Below are 17,407 nucleotides of genomic sequence, written 5' to 3'. Positions count from 1 at the left end.
GTAGGCATTACGCGAGGTAAATAATAAATGTAGTTGAATAAATATTAAGTGTTAATAATTAAATTGAAATCGATAAGCCTATACATTTTTAATGTTGTTTTTCAAATTATAATATATTGGTGAATCTTTAAACGGGATGATATAATAAGTAGAAAAAGATAGTAGCGTGTTGTTATTCTGTAGAGCAGTGGCGGTCAAATGATTTTGTCACGGGGGGGGGGGGGGGGGATGTGAGATTTAGAACTCTAGAATCTATATAATAATAATATACGATCATTAGTCATAAGCGTTATTTTGAGAAAAAAATAAAACAAAATATAATACATTAACATTATAGTACAATATACATAAATGTAATCGTTATAAATATTAAAGAAAAAAAAGTCATGGGAGGGGATCTATCCCCCTCATCCCCCCCCTGTTTGACCACCACTGCTGTAGAGTATGTGGTAAATTGTTATATTTAAATTTATTATACTTGGATCTTTTACAGTTTATGTAGATAACACTTGAGATCACTTTTTATGGAAATTATTTAATTAACTTTACTAAAAGGGAGACAAGATTAAATAAAGTATATTGGTAGAATCAACGGTGTAGTAAGTGAAATAAACATGCGTATTCAATTAGTTAAAAACTTACTTCACAGCGTCGATTAAATCCAATCCCAATTGAATAGCATTTCTAGCATGCCCATTGTCTTTCATCATCCAACTACTGTTCTTGTGTTCATCGTCGTAATATCCATAGCTTTCCTCATCTGGCAACCCGGAAATGAAATACATACGGTGGCCAAGTAAGCGTATTGGGAGACAGCGATTGCGATATGCCAGTTTACGAAATAAATTTGCAAGCAGTCGATCAATAAGTGTAATAATCTTGTTGGAAGTTTGGGAGCCAGAATCATCATGGTTCATAACTAGTGGCACAGTATCCCAGAATCCAGTGACATTGGCAAACACGATACTTACATTTTCGTATTCTTTCAAATACATTTTCGGCGTACTATATGTTTTCAATAGCGTTTCTTGCTGATGACTTTGTAGTTGGACATTATCTCGGTGACTATTATCAGTGGAATAGTGAATTGAATTAAAGGAACGTGCAGCATCCGTAACTATGTCGTATTTCATTTCCAAAAACACGCGTCTGGGTAATAAGGATGTTAGGAGTTGATTCTGTATATAAAACAAATAATAATATTGTATACAAAATATATTTTTTAAATTTATATTAATTGACTAGAAGAAGTTATATATAGATAGTTCTTATCAAAAATGAGCCAAACTTCAATTCAGAGTTTAAAGGGACGGTTTTTATTAATTATTATTAATATCATTATTATTTTTTTTTTTTTTTTTTTTATTGTTTAAGCATCAACTGCAAGGTTATTAGCTTTACTATTATTACATTTTTATTTTTGATATCATTTTTTTAATATCATTATTGTATACACAATAGTAAGCTAAAAAAAAAGCGGGTAAGTGGGTATCGATCTGCTGTACATTAGGGGGTGGAGTGGACCTCAGTCTAGGATATATTATATTTAAATATTGCCATATATTCTATTTTGAAACAAACATTTTATTTTTCAATTAGGACGCATTTTGCATAAGGCATGGTTAATAAATTTTTCAAAAAACATTGCATGTAGTTATCATAATTCATAATATCTTATATTATCATAGATATACATATACCTGGTTTGAGGATAAATCTTTATCGTTACGCGATTTAAAAAAAATTTAAAACTCAAACGCTCAAAACATTTTTCCTATAATAGTATAATGACGCTTCATATTTTCTCTATAGCTATTTGAAGCAAAACTTATGGAAAACTTAGTGTTGAATTTTTAACCTTAGATATTAATACAAACAATATTACGAATTTTGAACTACAAAATAATTTGCAAATATTTATAAAAGTTGCACCTATGTATTCTTATAATTTTTTAATCACTATAAGAATAGCTTATGAGGAACTTTGTATTAAATTTTCAAGTATTTTGATTAGGCCAAAAAACTTTTATCGACACTTCAAAAAAAAATTTTCACAAAAATTTAAAATTTCAGTTGTTTATAAATATATCAAAAAAAGTCAAAATATTTTGAAAATTAAATCATGTAAAGAAAATGCCAATCTAAATAACTGGTAAAATTTTCAAGTATCTACGACTTACACTTTTTGAATAATAACAAATATTTAAAATCGTTTGAGGATAAATCGTTATCGTTACGCTATTTCGTAAAAATGTAAAATTCAAACGCACTTTAAATTTTTCTATAATGATGCTTCAAGTTTTCTCTATAGCTACTTGAAGGAAAACTTAGTATTGTATTTTTAATCCTTAGTTACAAACACAAAAAATTTTTATGATTTTTCAAATTCAAAATTATTTGCAAATTTTCACGTTTTCGACAGATTTCGTAAAAATTTGAACTATTAACATTTATAAAATAAATTTTGACTAACGACTTTTAATTTTTTTTAAGCTACAATAAGAAAAACTCATAAGTCATAAGGAACCTTGTATTATATTTTCAAATTTTTTTTCTGACACTTCAAAAAAAAATTCTCATAAAAATCGAAAAAATTAAACTGTATATAGATAAAACTAACATAAACATTTGGTGAAAATTTTAAGTATTTTTAGTGATTAGTTTTTGAATTACAACCATATAAAAATATCGATTTGGTCGAAAACTGGTTTTGCGTAAAAATTCCCGTTTTTCTGTCACTTTTTTTTTGTTTTTCTCGATTTTTTTGAAAACTGTTGGAAATTGTTTACTTTTGACCTCTATAATGCACTAATGATATTCACTTTTCCATCGGAAACCACCCCCAAAGTTTGAAATTGAAGCATTATTTCGACTAGTTATGCTGTAAACAGACACACAAAAAAAAACACACACATCATTGTAAAATCAATACATTCATAAGTTCATCACTCCGTTCAGAATCTAAAATTATTTAGATGTTGTCATAAGTTTTCTTTTCAACAATTTTACATGAGGTATTTTATTGTGAAATTTTAGTTTTATAAAAGTTGATTTTCCAAAGTTTGGAATACCCTATAAGATTGCTAAACGTGTTCACAGCTCAACATACACAATGCTATAAACAGAAAATACGATGCAAATCAGTATATAGCATAATTATAAGATCCCGTAGTTTAAATTAAATACGAGTTTTAACAGGTACCTACAGCCTATCTCATTTCGAACAGACTTAACTGGTTGTATGTCAACCATTTGAAAATATTTATAAATATAATTATAAAAATATAATTGAAAAATTAATAAATTCACCAAGAAACAAAATCCGATATTAATTATGAAAGTTATTAGATTGGCAGGTTTAGCGCAGTCTTGTGGAAGAACTATCGTGCAATTTGAGTAGGTACTTGAACATTTAGACTAAAAAAATTGTTTGAAAGTTCATAAAAAATTTTTTTTTTAAATGTTGTTTATTTTAAGTTTTTTTTACCAAAACAAGCAACTTATTTTAAACACGATTCCAATTAATCATATGTTTTTTTGTATTTTAGTTATATACATAGTTGTGATCTTGATCTATGATAGTGACGCAACAGATATTTGACAGAACATCGCCGAACGACTGTTTCAGCGTACACACCAACAGGTTATACCCAAAAGATACTATGTCATATTTAATTAACGTACCATGACTTAATCAAATATGTGAGCGTAAGGGTGATGCTCAAATGCACTAAGTTTTGGGAGAATTCTAACAATCGGGTTTCACTTTTTCTTAAATAAATTAACAAAATATTTCCAGTTTATTCAAAAACTTATTGTATGTTAAAAATAAATAAATGGTGCACACATAATTGTACAATATCTACCTAATTTAAGCTCATCAAAATTTAAACAAATAAGGTATTGAATGGCTAAGGCTTATTGGGTTTTAATTTAAAATACATATGTGACTATATTTTAACACTTAAATTATATGGTAAGAATGATACTTTTTTTTATATATCTATGGAATCTGATTTACAGAAATTTATAGGGTGAAAATGTGTTGGCGGTATGGTCTCAATGACCGAAAAATCAAAGAAGACTAATCACATATCACATACATTGAATCATCGTAAGTATATACGATAGGTAAGTAAAATTACAGTATATACGAGTACTATAAAATATAGGTCATATCTCATATAGCGAGTTATTTTAAAGATCAATCTAAAACGATTATAAAAACTTTTTTTTCCCAGATTAGTTTATTCATACAAACATACATAAGTACTAAAATTGTTTTGCTACGATTATGATTTATATATTTTTTTTTTATGTGAAAACGACACAACAATACTAGGTTCACGTAATGTTTATGATAATTTAGTGATGACGTAAAACACATACATAGGTGTATTTTTTATAAAAACAAATATCACGAGTCATTTATGCACAATATTCAGCATTAATATAGGTATATTGATGAACGAAAATAACTTTTCAAGACAAATCTACGTATTTTATTAGAACAGAGTAAACATTATAAAAACACAACTTTAAAAAGTTGTTCATTAAAAATTTATTTTTACCCCAATACTTAACAACAAATGGATTCTTATTTTTTTAGTATAAATTGTTTTCAATTCGAGTAAAATCGTAAATTTTTTAATGGTTATAGTTATGAAATCGGGCCAAATTATACTTTAATATTAATCAGATAAACCTGTACTTACTAGCTTCTCAGCTTGACGGCGCAATGCAATTCGTAGAGATTTGTGTTTCCCATCAAATCTACTGTTCCCTTCATAATGTCTAATGTCTGTACGGTCCTGGATTATCGTCTGACGCAATAGCCATCCAGCAAGGTTGACGCATGACAGAACTGCTACGTTGGCGATGAGCTTTTAAAAAAATAAAAAGTAGTTTAAATTAATGCAACATGACTTGGAAAGAATATTCTTAGAGTTATACGAACCTGTTGAATAGCCGCCATAGACGAATTGTTGACCAGACGCTTGTGTTGTTGGTATGCGATGTACATATTAAGGGTTGTGTGTCCGATAGAACCTACGATACCAAACAACAAAACAGCGGTTGAAACATGGCGGTCTTCTTTGGAATTATCTTCCGATTTTTTTTTGTTATCGTTATGCTCTTCATTAATAGTTTCGCTATACTCGTTATCTGATTGTTTGTCTACACTTGTTGGCAACAACAGACAGTACGAGACGAATATGAAAAATGCCATGTGCCATAAGCCTTCGTAAAGTGCTAATTGATTTTCATAAACATCTTCTGAATTATAAGAGTTGAGTTGTTCTAACAAATGATTCTGTCTTTCAGCAGAGTTTTCCACGGGAAATCGCGTAATTTTATTCACGACTATATTTCCTAAGACTTCGGATAGTGGTATAGATGGAAAAATTGCAGTGATAAATAATGCGATTAACATGTAGCAACACCACTTTTGCCGTTTTTGCCACTGGTGCCAAACATAACCAATGGTGACTGCACAAAAAGCTTGTCCGACAAAATACCACATCGGTGGTAAGAGGCATAACCATCTAAATATACTGCTGCTGTCGACTTCTCTTAACCATATCCATCCACTACCAGATTCAACGCTATATATATAATAAACTGCAGCCATAGCAATTGAATACATGGTATGTAATAGGATGGCCCATACAATCGGCGATATTGGTAACGTTGATTGTTTTCTACGAATCCTTTGGCGCTGCGATTTTTGAGACTTATGTCGCCGTTGTCGTAGTGGTTGTTTTTCCCAGTCATCTGGTGACTGATAACGATTGTGTAGTTCGAAAAGAACGGCTGGCGACTGTTGTATTACCTGCATTTCATCTCCACCGTACCATAGGACGTTGAGTCGGTGTTCTCCTTGACGCTGTTGCCACCTTCTTTGTTCTTCAGTTATGTTAGAGTTATCTGTGGCTGGATTTTGACAAGTTGAATTATTATTAACTGACGTAGAAATAGTTGGAAATACCAAAGAGTTCGAATTATGACCGTTAGGCTGAAGACCATGTCGCCAAGATCTTGTGGCAGCTGTCACCAATCCATTCAAAAGGCTGCGACGACCGGTGACTTCGGTCGCAAGGGGATTCATAATCCCAGTATATTTGTCTTTGCTGTTGAACTTTCATACGGAATTTATGCTCAATTATGAGGATCGAAAATGGTATGGTGAAACTATATTGGATAAATGTTGTAAGTGCTATTAAAGTAAGCAATATTGTTCAATAGTGTTTTGGTAAAATGGCAGTAGTTGTTGCGTTATTAGAAATGTGTTTATTTGATATTGGCATATATATATATTTGGCAATAGAAATAAATTTCTGTTCCTATAATAATAGCAATATTTGAATTTTATTTCTGTATTTGTTCAAGTCTTTGACTTTAATTCTGATATCAATATTATTGCTTTTTGCTACAGTGCTTACAGTAGCCTTGCATCCCTAGGAATGGTAAAGTTGAAATGGTCAAATCAAGAGACGAGACCGTGTTCCAGGAACTAGTGAAGGAGAAATTGTCGTCACCGAGGTGAGAAAGCAGGGTAGTCAGTAATAATATCAGCATGTACTTGTTCACTTCATTCGTCACACCTAACAACATAGTTTTTATATTTGTAAATAAATTAATAAATCACCATAATATTAAAATACAAATAATAACATGAAATAGTTTTATATTGAAGCCTTTAGAGGCCTCAACAAATCCTATAAATATTTTTGTTGAAACGATCTAAACAGCTGGTGATAATGTACCATATTGGTACGATTTAATATTATAAATTAACATAATTAACATTGAAATTGTTATATAATCATTGGAAGTTAATAAATAAATACATATATATTTTTTTTAAATGAAACTAATATTTAAAAATGTTTCAATCGATGTTAATATGTTTATGAATTGAAACATTTTTAGAATCAAAATATTGTTTTTTATCTTCTACATTTAAATATAATTTAGTTAAACACATACATATATGATGACGTTTAGTTTTGCTTTTATTTTTAAAACGTTAAGTAAATATAGATAATTTGGTCTGTATTCAATGGCGGATTTGAGGGGGGAGGACGACGTGGCGATTACCCCTCATTGGGAATTTTTTTTTACTTAAACTATAGCGCCGTATGATAAAAAGAATATGAAATTCATAAGTCATAGCTATAACATTAAACTTATAAATAAATGATACAAAAAAAAAGGATTTTTTAAATATGAAAATCGGAAATGTGTATTCGGTTACGTCTTTATTATTACCTATCAATCTATGACACCAATTCGCCCCCTCCTCAAATGATCTTCAGATCCGCTACTGGATGTATTTATTTATATAAATACAATATGTACATAAGTAAGTTAAAAATAAAATATACTTTATGTAGGATTCTTTTTTATAAAATTTAAATTAAAAAAAAAAAAAACAAATTGTATGTAAATTAATAAAATGTACGATCAAAATATTTCAAAAACAAAATACCCAGTTAATAAAATACCTAGATAAGGTAACTTTTGAAAAATTACCAAGTGCATAAAATATAACAAAACATGTTTAATATCTATAAATATAAATAATATTATATTTATATTTATAATCAATTTACGAACAATTCTACATTTATTTAAATCTTGTCGATGGCAATTTCACATAATCATTTTATTTCATTATATTTTTCTAATATTTTTTTTCTAAATCCACAACATTAATTGTGCTTATTGTAAAAATATTCTATTAGATTATCACTAGATTGCATAATTATTGTTAGTATATTAAAAAAAAAAAAAAAAAATAAAAATACAAACAAAGTATCTGTTGAAAACCAGTTTGTTTAGAGCCGATCTTATTATTATAATATTATATCTACAATACAATGAATATGATATAACACAGGGACACTATATTGTTTACAATATAATTCTGTCCCTCAAAAATATGCTTTATTCACTATGGATGGTAATAAAAAAATTGTGATAACGAATTTAAGAAAAAAATTAGATGGACCTTATAATTTTAGAATAAAATAAATAGTTAATATTTTTAAGATATTACCACAATTATAGTCTAAAAAATTGTATCATTCATAGCTGTTTTGAATAATATTTACTTGTTTAAGTTAGGTTTTATATGGATATAGTTGATGGGCTATAAAGCTTATATCCTAAAAACCATGATCAAAAAATATAAATGTAATAAAAAGATTATGAGTAGGTAAATACTTCAACATTTTTAAGCGATTATATATATATATATAAAAAAAATAATGTAATTATAAATAATTTGTCTGCTCAACATAAATAATCTTGAATACAATACCAGCAAACTTAAACACAAAAGAATTCATAAAAGTCATTATATATATATATATTGGTATAATTAAAGGTGTCGAATGTTCTTCGTCATTGAAAATAAAACACTGAACATAATGGAGATATTGAATTTGAATAAAGTCATAAATAATTGTAAATGAAAAATATTCCACAGTGGGAGATTCCGTCACTCTAAATGATGTCTAAAGACATTTTGCATTGTTATTAGTTTAATTTAATTTTTATTTTAGAAATACATAGATTGAACGAACTTTTGACAAACACAAACCAAATTGTGAAGGTATAGGTAATATTCGTAATAATAAATATAACATTATTTCATACTAGCTGTCAACCACATTGAAAATGCATACTATACCTAATACCTGTATATCTATTATAATACAGTCTTTATGGTTCAAACTTTATTAAGTTTTTTATTTAATAAAATGTAATGGTGTTTAAAACAGAACAGACATATTGAATATCAAAATAAAAAGTACCACCTATAATAAGAACGTTGGAAAATGCTTTTTTATAGTTTCCACTAACATGGTGATACATATACAGGTATCATGAAAATTGCAAAAGTCAATAGGTATCATAGTTAATCTTCTACGTTGATCAGATCAATCAATGAGTCAGCCAGGACACGTTTGATTATATTATATTATAGCCATTCCGTCTGGTGTAGCCCGTGAGACTCGTGATTTTGAGAGCAGTATATCAGGTAGACAATCCTATGCTGGATCCGCGACCCCACGAGGTTCATACGTAAGTGTATAATTTCTAACTTTTAGGTTTCAAAGTTCTACTAAATTAATTCAACCAACAGTTAATTGGATACAATATGCCATCCGGTGGCTTATGACATAGTTGCAAAACCTGACTTCTTATCCTGAGAAAAAATAATCAATTAATATTTAATACAAAATACGGTATTATATTGGTGTATTTTGGTTTTGGGGAACCCAGTCCAGATTGTAATACGCCCAGATGTAATATACCAGAAACCTTTGTGGAAGTGTACTCAACAACTTCCCAAAGTTTCATAATGAATATTATGGGCATATATGCATTTGCTTTTATATATAAATGAATGCTCTTCGCTGTCCGTAGAAATCCCACCTCTTATCTGATTCAAACTTTATGTTAAATTCATTACTTAATACAATTTTCATTTTTTAAACATAAATAACATAATTATTGCATTAGTAAAAAAAGCTAGGTGCATCGTGCCACTGATTTTTTTTAAGATCTATTAGAATAAAGTTTTTATAGTATCTATTTATTTTTAAATTATATCCAATATCCATCCATTAAAATATATTTAAATACACTTTTTTCGTTAATTTATGTTTGTTGATTTGTCCTAATATTAATTAAAGATTTTTGACATCGTAATTTTGATACTTTTGGGCTAAATATAAAATCTGAGCTTTTTATTTTTATAAGGATCTATATTTTTTTAAATAAAATACAGCCTATGTTATTTTTACAGTCTTTAGATTTGTGTAGGTAAACAAATTTTAAAAATTGGTAAGATAGTTTTTAAGTTTATCAATTACAAAAAAACAAAGAATTTTATAAATTTAAGTATAATATTAGAAATGTCAATACAAATGTACCATAAAAGGTAGGTAGAACAGTTTAAATATAGGTTTATATTTTGATAAATTCGATTTCTACAGTAAATACTATTAAGTCAGTGTCGATCCTACGGATGGGGGGGGGGAGGGGTGATGGGTGGATCCCCCTCTTGGTTAAATATAAAATATAAAATTATTACATAAAATAAATTTTTTTATGATTTCTATTTTTGAGCACTTATTGTATTTAATGTAAAAAATATTTCGCTCCCCCCCTGGAATTGGTCAAGGACCGCCACTGAATTAAGTTCCTACGAGGTTACTAATATTATAAAAATATTTTGAGTAGAAAATAGTAGAATACTGTAATGTTTCATATGCTCATAAAAATGTATGGGACTTTATGCTAGAAGGGTTCAATTTGATTTTTCAAAAATTGTTGCATAAATATTCCTATTTTTTCGTATTTTTTTTTTGATTATTCAATAGAACAGTCATTATTTCTTTTAGCCCCCTAAAGTATAAACAATAAGGGATTTAAAAAAATTAAAATTAAATTAAATTAAAATTACGAACCATGTATTTTTTTGAAAGTATACTAATAATTCATTGTAATATAAAAGCAATTTAACCAAAAGTTTTTAAAATAATGAGAGTTGAGATACATTGCACTCTTGTCACAGTAATTAATACGCTATAAAAGTATCGAACTACGATTTTTAGTAACACTAGAGTAAAAGTGAATTTAAAAAAATAATATTAGGATTATTATATTCATTCACAATTTTATGCGATTTGACGATTAAGTTTGTTTTTTATAGGAGGGGGGGGCACGCTCCGGCCATAAGCTTAGAAAAAAAAAAGTGTCCAGCTTGAACACTTCTTCTCCGATAATTAATAAAAACGTAAAAGTCTATATTTTTGTATTGCATACAAACTTGTTATTTAAAATATATTGTTGATATTTGTCTTAATTGCTATACCTAGAGAATTCGATATTTTTTTGATCGCGGTAATTGGATAAGAAAATAAATATATACATATTCCGATAACTAAAAAAAACAATCGCACCAAATAACATCACGTTGACATTTTTGCGCCGATTTATCTTAGTCCCTAAAAATTATTTTTTTTTTAAATTAAAGAAGATGTATGCAAGTCAGTCACTTTTTAAGTTTTTATAATACATAAATTATATTTTAGAATCTTACACATCAAATGAGTATTTAAATTTAATCATATTCTTTATGTTTTTGTTGTAAGTTTAGATATTATTATTTCTAGGTATTTTATTAAAAAAAAATTGAAAATAATTTTACTGACCTGTATTTGGATGATGATTTGAGACAAAGGGACGTCTACGGCAGAGTAGTCTTATAGTTGATGCGGCGTAACTGCTGGTTTCAATAATGAAGAGAGGTTTTTTTTCCTAGAATGAATAAGTCTAGGCCATTTTTTATCATTTTGACCGTCAGACAACTTTCTTTGTTGTCACACGTGAACCACTGCAGGTGTACTAGGAATAATCACCACCGATCCTCGTTAGCATCATCTGTGCCGTTACGTCATGCTACCGTTAAAGCTAATAAGTGTTTATTTAGTGATACTTGTGTTACACATCGATGTTGCGAGTGCTGAACCACGCAGAAATTAATACATATATCATATACATATGCTTACTTGCTTACTGTTGTATTTGTTACTGCGGTAATAGTGATCGTTATTACGGTGGTAGTGATCGTGTATTATGATGGAGATGCGACAACATTAACTTTGTTTTCGTCGCTGGTTTTTGATGTAATAATAGCACTGTCGCTAAGAGTTGTAGTAACGATTTCGTCTATTGTTCCTGGAAATTTCCATAGTGATTATGTAAAATCAAGAAATGACAACGACTACGATTAGAATCAGAGTGATGGTTTAATATACGAGTGAAAAGATATTAAAGCGTAAGTTTAGAAGTATTTGGAAGCTTTGTGAGAGACGTTTTATTGTTGGATTGGAGGTAGTTACGATGACGACGATGATTAGTTAAATGCAAAATAAATGCAAAATTAGGCGAACAGCATAGAGATAAAGAGCTAGGACGCAACACACATATTTGTTGTTCCGTCTTAAAGTGCGTAACAAAGCAAATTTACGCATAACAGATCATGTTTAGCTCCGTTAATTTGAAAATTAGAGTAAATTGACCTATTATGAAACTTGATGGTAAGCACATTATCTGTGTTTGTATGTCTAAAATACGAACACAAGAAGTTGGATATTAAAAAGATTGGTGTTTGAGAAAGGAAATTGATCGATTCGGTCGTCACTGTTGTCGTTGCTGGTTGCAGTCACCGAGTGTGAATTATATCAACAAATATAATAGCCGATGATGTGTGCAAAACATTTCCCATCGAATAGCAGAGGATAATGTTGCAGTGGAGACTTAGGCGATATGATGGTATTGCATGACACATCTTTGAAAAATTATAAGTCAAATAATGAACTGTCATGTATCATGTAAATGTGGATGAAGGAAATATGACATAAACGATTACAATGGTCACTATGTGCACGAAAAACAAACGGTGATAAATAACGATGAGTTAAAAAAAATATGTAATATTATAGTACCTATTATTGATAATAAATACTATAAGAAATGGCATGCAGTGGCTACAAGGAACCAAAAGTTGACTGAATGGTTGCGGATCTCGAAATAGCAACAGAATCTGTTAGGTAACAGAAAAAGCTCATAACATGGAATGGGGAAGGCGTGTAGAGAAAGGACGACCTACGAATCCGCCTACATTCAATCATGATTCGTAAAAACCACCCATATATTGACACCGATGGGCGGACGATCGTATTCAGCACCCGCGTCGCAGTAAATTTGGTCCAAGGGGTAAATACGGCGTCTACATGACGAGAAGCCATTTCTTACCTCAACAGTTTAAACATTACCCACCTCGACGGATGATATGCAAAGGCCACCCCCTGACAGAAAATACTATAATCCAGGGCAAAAATCGCCGCCCACACAGCCTATCACCGAGAGAATAATATATTCCACGACCCAGTTTCGGAGTAAAAGTTGTTTCCATGCCTCCACTCTGCTATCACTGTTAATCGATCCAAAACAAGCTTTTCTTATGTACCACCACGTAGTACTACCGCCTCATTTGTAATTGCAAACACATGTAACCGTCACCGCCCTCACAGTAACCCCCTCCAATTTCCCAACCATTCTCATTATTTAAGTGTTTATCCATGCGTTTTTTGGATTGATTAAAGGGTATAATAAAATTGAGTACTACAAATTAAAGTTTACTTTCTACTCACTTGATTGCTATAACATGTAAACACAGATTTAAAATGTTATATATATATATACTACATAGTATAATAGAAAGACTTGATAAATGATAAATTGATACATGTTAAACGAATAAAAATTTTTTTTTGAAAATTATGTGAATAAAATATAATATTTTAAATAGGTAATTGTTTTATTATTAGGTTTATGATTTGGCTATTTCGAATATTTCCAAAAATAATTTAATACAATTTTAAAATTTTATTTTATTTTTTAGCCGGAGCATCTATAAGTGGATACTAAAATAGCAGTAGTTTTAAAATAGTTTAAGAATAAATAATTAACTTGATAATCTATACTAAATAGGGATTTAATAGGGATTTTACTTACATATAACACATTTTAAAATAACTAACTTTTGAACTCATTTTAAAAGTAACAGTACCAAATAAAAATCTGATATTAAGATTTTTATAAAATCATTAAAATCTTTATCAAATGATATGTCAGGTACTAAATTTAGGCTATTTCTAATTATTATTATTTCATAATATGGATATCAATTTATAAAATTTTAAAATAACACTAATTATTTGGGAGAAAGAAAATGCTTAACACAAAATAAAAATGTAACGTTATAGTGGAGGTATAAATTAAGACTTGTAACGAGATTCATTTTAATTTTTAAGGAATAAAATTTTTATCATACCAGGATAATACAGATATATTTTTTTTAAAGTTCACATACAAATTGGACAAAATACATTATTTGTTACAATTTTTAAAATATAATATATTAAAAAAATTACATATTATGTTTCTGAATAAATTTTTAATTTTTTTTAGGTACCTACTAGTATTTATGCAGTTAAAATTTATAAAAACATTTTTACAGGCAAAGAAAGGTTTAATTAGTAGAGCACAATACCATTTTCTGATAATAATCATAGAAATTAATATATTACCATTGAAAGTTAATGTTTTTTTCCAATAAATTTTCAAAAACATGATATATATAGCAATATAGCCCTATTACCTGAACAAAAATGTTTTAAAATATTTATTTAGTGCTTAGGACGCTTAGGTAATAAATGGTAAGGTAACTACAGTTTAAAAAAAAAAATTATATTCTTTAAATATCTAAGTATAATTAATGTTTAAGATAAGATATCTGAGATGGTTAGCAAAATCTAAGGGGGTTTGCAAAGGAAACAAATAGGGCCATAGGGGTAGTCTCCTTGTAAATTTTAAAAATAAAATAAATATTATATTTATAAAATACATAAGTACAAATAAAATATTAAATGAAAGTAAAATAACTCTAATCTAACCATGAACCTAATTTTGATTGGACTTATTAATTAGGTACTTACACATCCATTAAATATTTACCAATAATTATCAACATTATATTTCATTAATTGGTATAGGTATAAATTAGTATAAACATTGATTGTGTAAAATATGGTTATGAATGTTTTTATCAAAGATATTTATGCAATATAGCAAGATTTTTATGAGTTTAGTACTATTAATAGGCACCTTTTTGACTTGGTCGTAGTCAATTACAGAGTATGTTTCCATTGGTATGAACTAATGAAGACATACTATGATCACGTACCTCGAACAAAAAAATTGCATAAATATTGAATAAAACTGAATAATGTGGTAGTTACCATCATGTCTTAAGAGAATGTGATGCCCGCATGTGTTGTCTCCGTCTTACAAGTGCGTAACACAGCAAAAACTGTTTTGCACGGGAAAGAAACGAGAAGTCTACAGTTATAACTAGGAAACAAAATCTTCACCATAAAAAAAGAAGAACTTTAACTGTGTCACATCATTTTTATTTTTTCAATAAGACCAATATATCAAAATTTATTGAAGTTTGAAAAACGTCAAAATATCAGATTTTTAAAAATATTATAACTTTTTTCTTATTAAAGATATCAAACAAATTAAGACGTTACAACACAGAAAATATTAACTTCTATATTGTTGTAACTCTTGGTGTTTTTACTAACAGTACAGACTGAGTGGTTCTATTTCACGCTTAACAGTTTTTGCATTGTTAGGCACTTGTAAGACAAAGACAACACATGCGCCATGCGGGTATCACATCCTCTTAAGACATGATGGTAATTACCACAGATAAGTAAAGCAATATCGAAGATAATTTCAATCTTAATTTACATACTGGTTTGTAATTGTTATATTTTCAAAATCCATTAATTTTTTTAAGTGTTGTCATTTTTTTTGGATCTTTTAAAATTAGTATTATTAAATCTACAGAAATAGGTCGGTATGATAAAATAATTGATATAGGTACCAGTTGAAAGGATATCCATCTATTAATAATTTTGATTCAGAGTGTAGCAATGAATACAATGAATTTATAATTATACATGATTTTTTTTTTGTCATCAACATTCGGTATAATCAAAATTATTCAATTATCAACACCAGCATAATTTAAAAGTAGTTTTTAAAAGCGTTAGGGAGAATAAATACAATTAAACAATTATTTGACATTTTCACATCTTTTAAAACCTCGTTTAAAACCAAGACCATTGTTCTTAAGGAACATCATACCTATGATTATATTGTACTAAATACTACCTATATTACGTTCAAAAGAATCCATTTTACTTTATTATATTCGATATTAGAGTGAATTGAACTATTTTCGAATTAAAAAGGTATAATACTTTAAACAAAGTCCTACATAGGCTTTTTAGATAATTAAAATTAACATAACTTCTTTCAGTACCTATTTTAAATATGAAAAAAACATAAACAGGGTTCTGGATAATATTCATACCTTTAAGGTTAGTAATGGGTCAATATAACTGGGTCAATATAATATTAAAAATAACAGTAAAATAGATTCTTCTGAACTAAAATCTCTTTTATCTTTTAGTAAGCTCAACTTAACATGATATGTATCAAGATCAACAGTATTCTAAAAACATAAGCTAACACAAAATAGTTATTGCAGGCAACCATGCTTTAATTTCATTAGTTTCATAAGTATACCCATTACAACTGACTGTTTGGGATTCAACGAGGGATTCTATTAATTTTAATTACTATTTTTATTTATTAAAATTGTTGTACCTAAATTTACATAATTTGTTAAAATTAATTTTCAAACTCTGAATGATTTTTGTGTAATATATATGTATATAGAAATAATTCAATTCATTAATTAATGTTCCATGAAAATGAATAATAACTCAATTAGAGTAAAATTAACTACCAACATCTTTGCTTTATTTATAAATTTATAATTTAAATTTATGAATAAAGAAATAAATTCAATATAAATACTTTATAAAAGGAAAAATATAAATAAGTTAGGTATAAAAATAAATTAAAAATGAAGAAAATTGAGATAGTAAAGTTGATTGCAGTACTATTAATCATAATGTTTATTTCTGAATTAAAGTTAGCTACAACTGATAAACCTTATTACATAAGTATAGATTTAATTTATAAAATTTATAAAATTTGAAATATTTATCACATGTCCATGTATAGAGCATATAGAGCATCACCTATTAATCATCATAAATAAAATTATCTCCAAATTTTGGGGATTTATAATAAATACCTATTAAATTACTCAATTGCATAAAAATTAAAGTTAATAAATTCATGAATAAACTTATGTGGTTACAAATGCTAAAATAATTGTCTTTTCAATTTGTATGTAAACAATTTGAATTATAAATCTGATATAGCCCAATGCTTGAATTTTGAGGAGTGGTGCAGGACAGAACTCCCCAACTATTTTTTTTGTTTTGCAAACCCCAACATTATTTTTTCTCTGGAACAGGGGGACGGCACAAAGTTAAGTTCAAAATAATTTTTATGAAAATGTGGATTTCAATTTACGTTAAGTATATAACCCCATAGGTATAAAACAATAACAAATTTTGCAATTTTTACGTTAAAAATTATTTTTGATATTAGTTTATTCATTTATTATAATTTCTATGGTCCTATATTTTATTTTTATAATTTGCTTATCATTTAATTATAATATCGCTCTGTTCTTTTCCTATAATGTTTTGTACACATTTGTGGACTAGTATGTGATCAAAATATATTATAATTTATAATTGGAATTAAAATATCTGTGTAGCCGAATAGTAATAAAATAAAATATATTATAGAAGTAGGTAAGGTTGGCAAA

At 28.1% G+C, this 17,407-nt stretch overlaps 1 protein-coding gene across 1 annotated transcript in view; it reads right to left on the bottom strand.

Moving 5' to 3' along the window:
* LOC107168960 (uncharacterized) overlaps positions 1–17,407 on the bottom strand; it is a 41,537-nt gene that overhangs the window by 22,184 nt on the left and 1,946 nt on the right. Inside the window, exons 2-6 of the mRNA XM_015518530.2 lie at positions 11,589–11,757; positions 11,232–11,490; positions 4,958–6,605; positions 4,716–4,883; positions 643–1,178 (exon numbers count right to left, since the gene is read on the bottom strand). Of these exons, the coding sequence (XP_015374016.2) occupies positions 643–1,178; positions 4,716–4,883; positions 4,958–6,109 (1,856 nt within the window). The 5' untranslated portion in view covers positions 6,110–6,605; positions 11,232–11,490; positions 11,589–11,757. The remainder of the gene's footprint in view (positions 1–642; positions 1,179–4,715; positions 4,884–4,957; positions 6,606–11,231; positions 11,491–11,588; positions 11,758–17,407) is intronic.

The sequence above is a fragment of the Diuraphis noxia genome, unplaced genomic scaffold (assembly GCF_037042655.1).
Source record: "Diuraphis noxia isolate RWA-SAM2 unplaced genomic scaffold, SU_Dnox_SAM2 contig0001, whole genome shotgun sequence".
Classification (NCBI taxonomy): Eukaryota; Metazoa; Arthropoda; class Insecta; order Hemiptera; family Aphididae; genus Diuraphis; species Diuraphis noxia.
The sequence above is the reverse complement of the archived record's forward strand: the minus strand, read 5'-3'. Positions and strand labels throughout refer to the sequence as shown.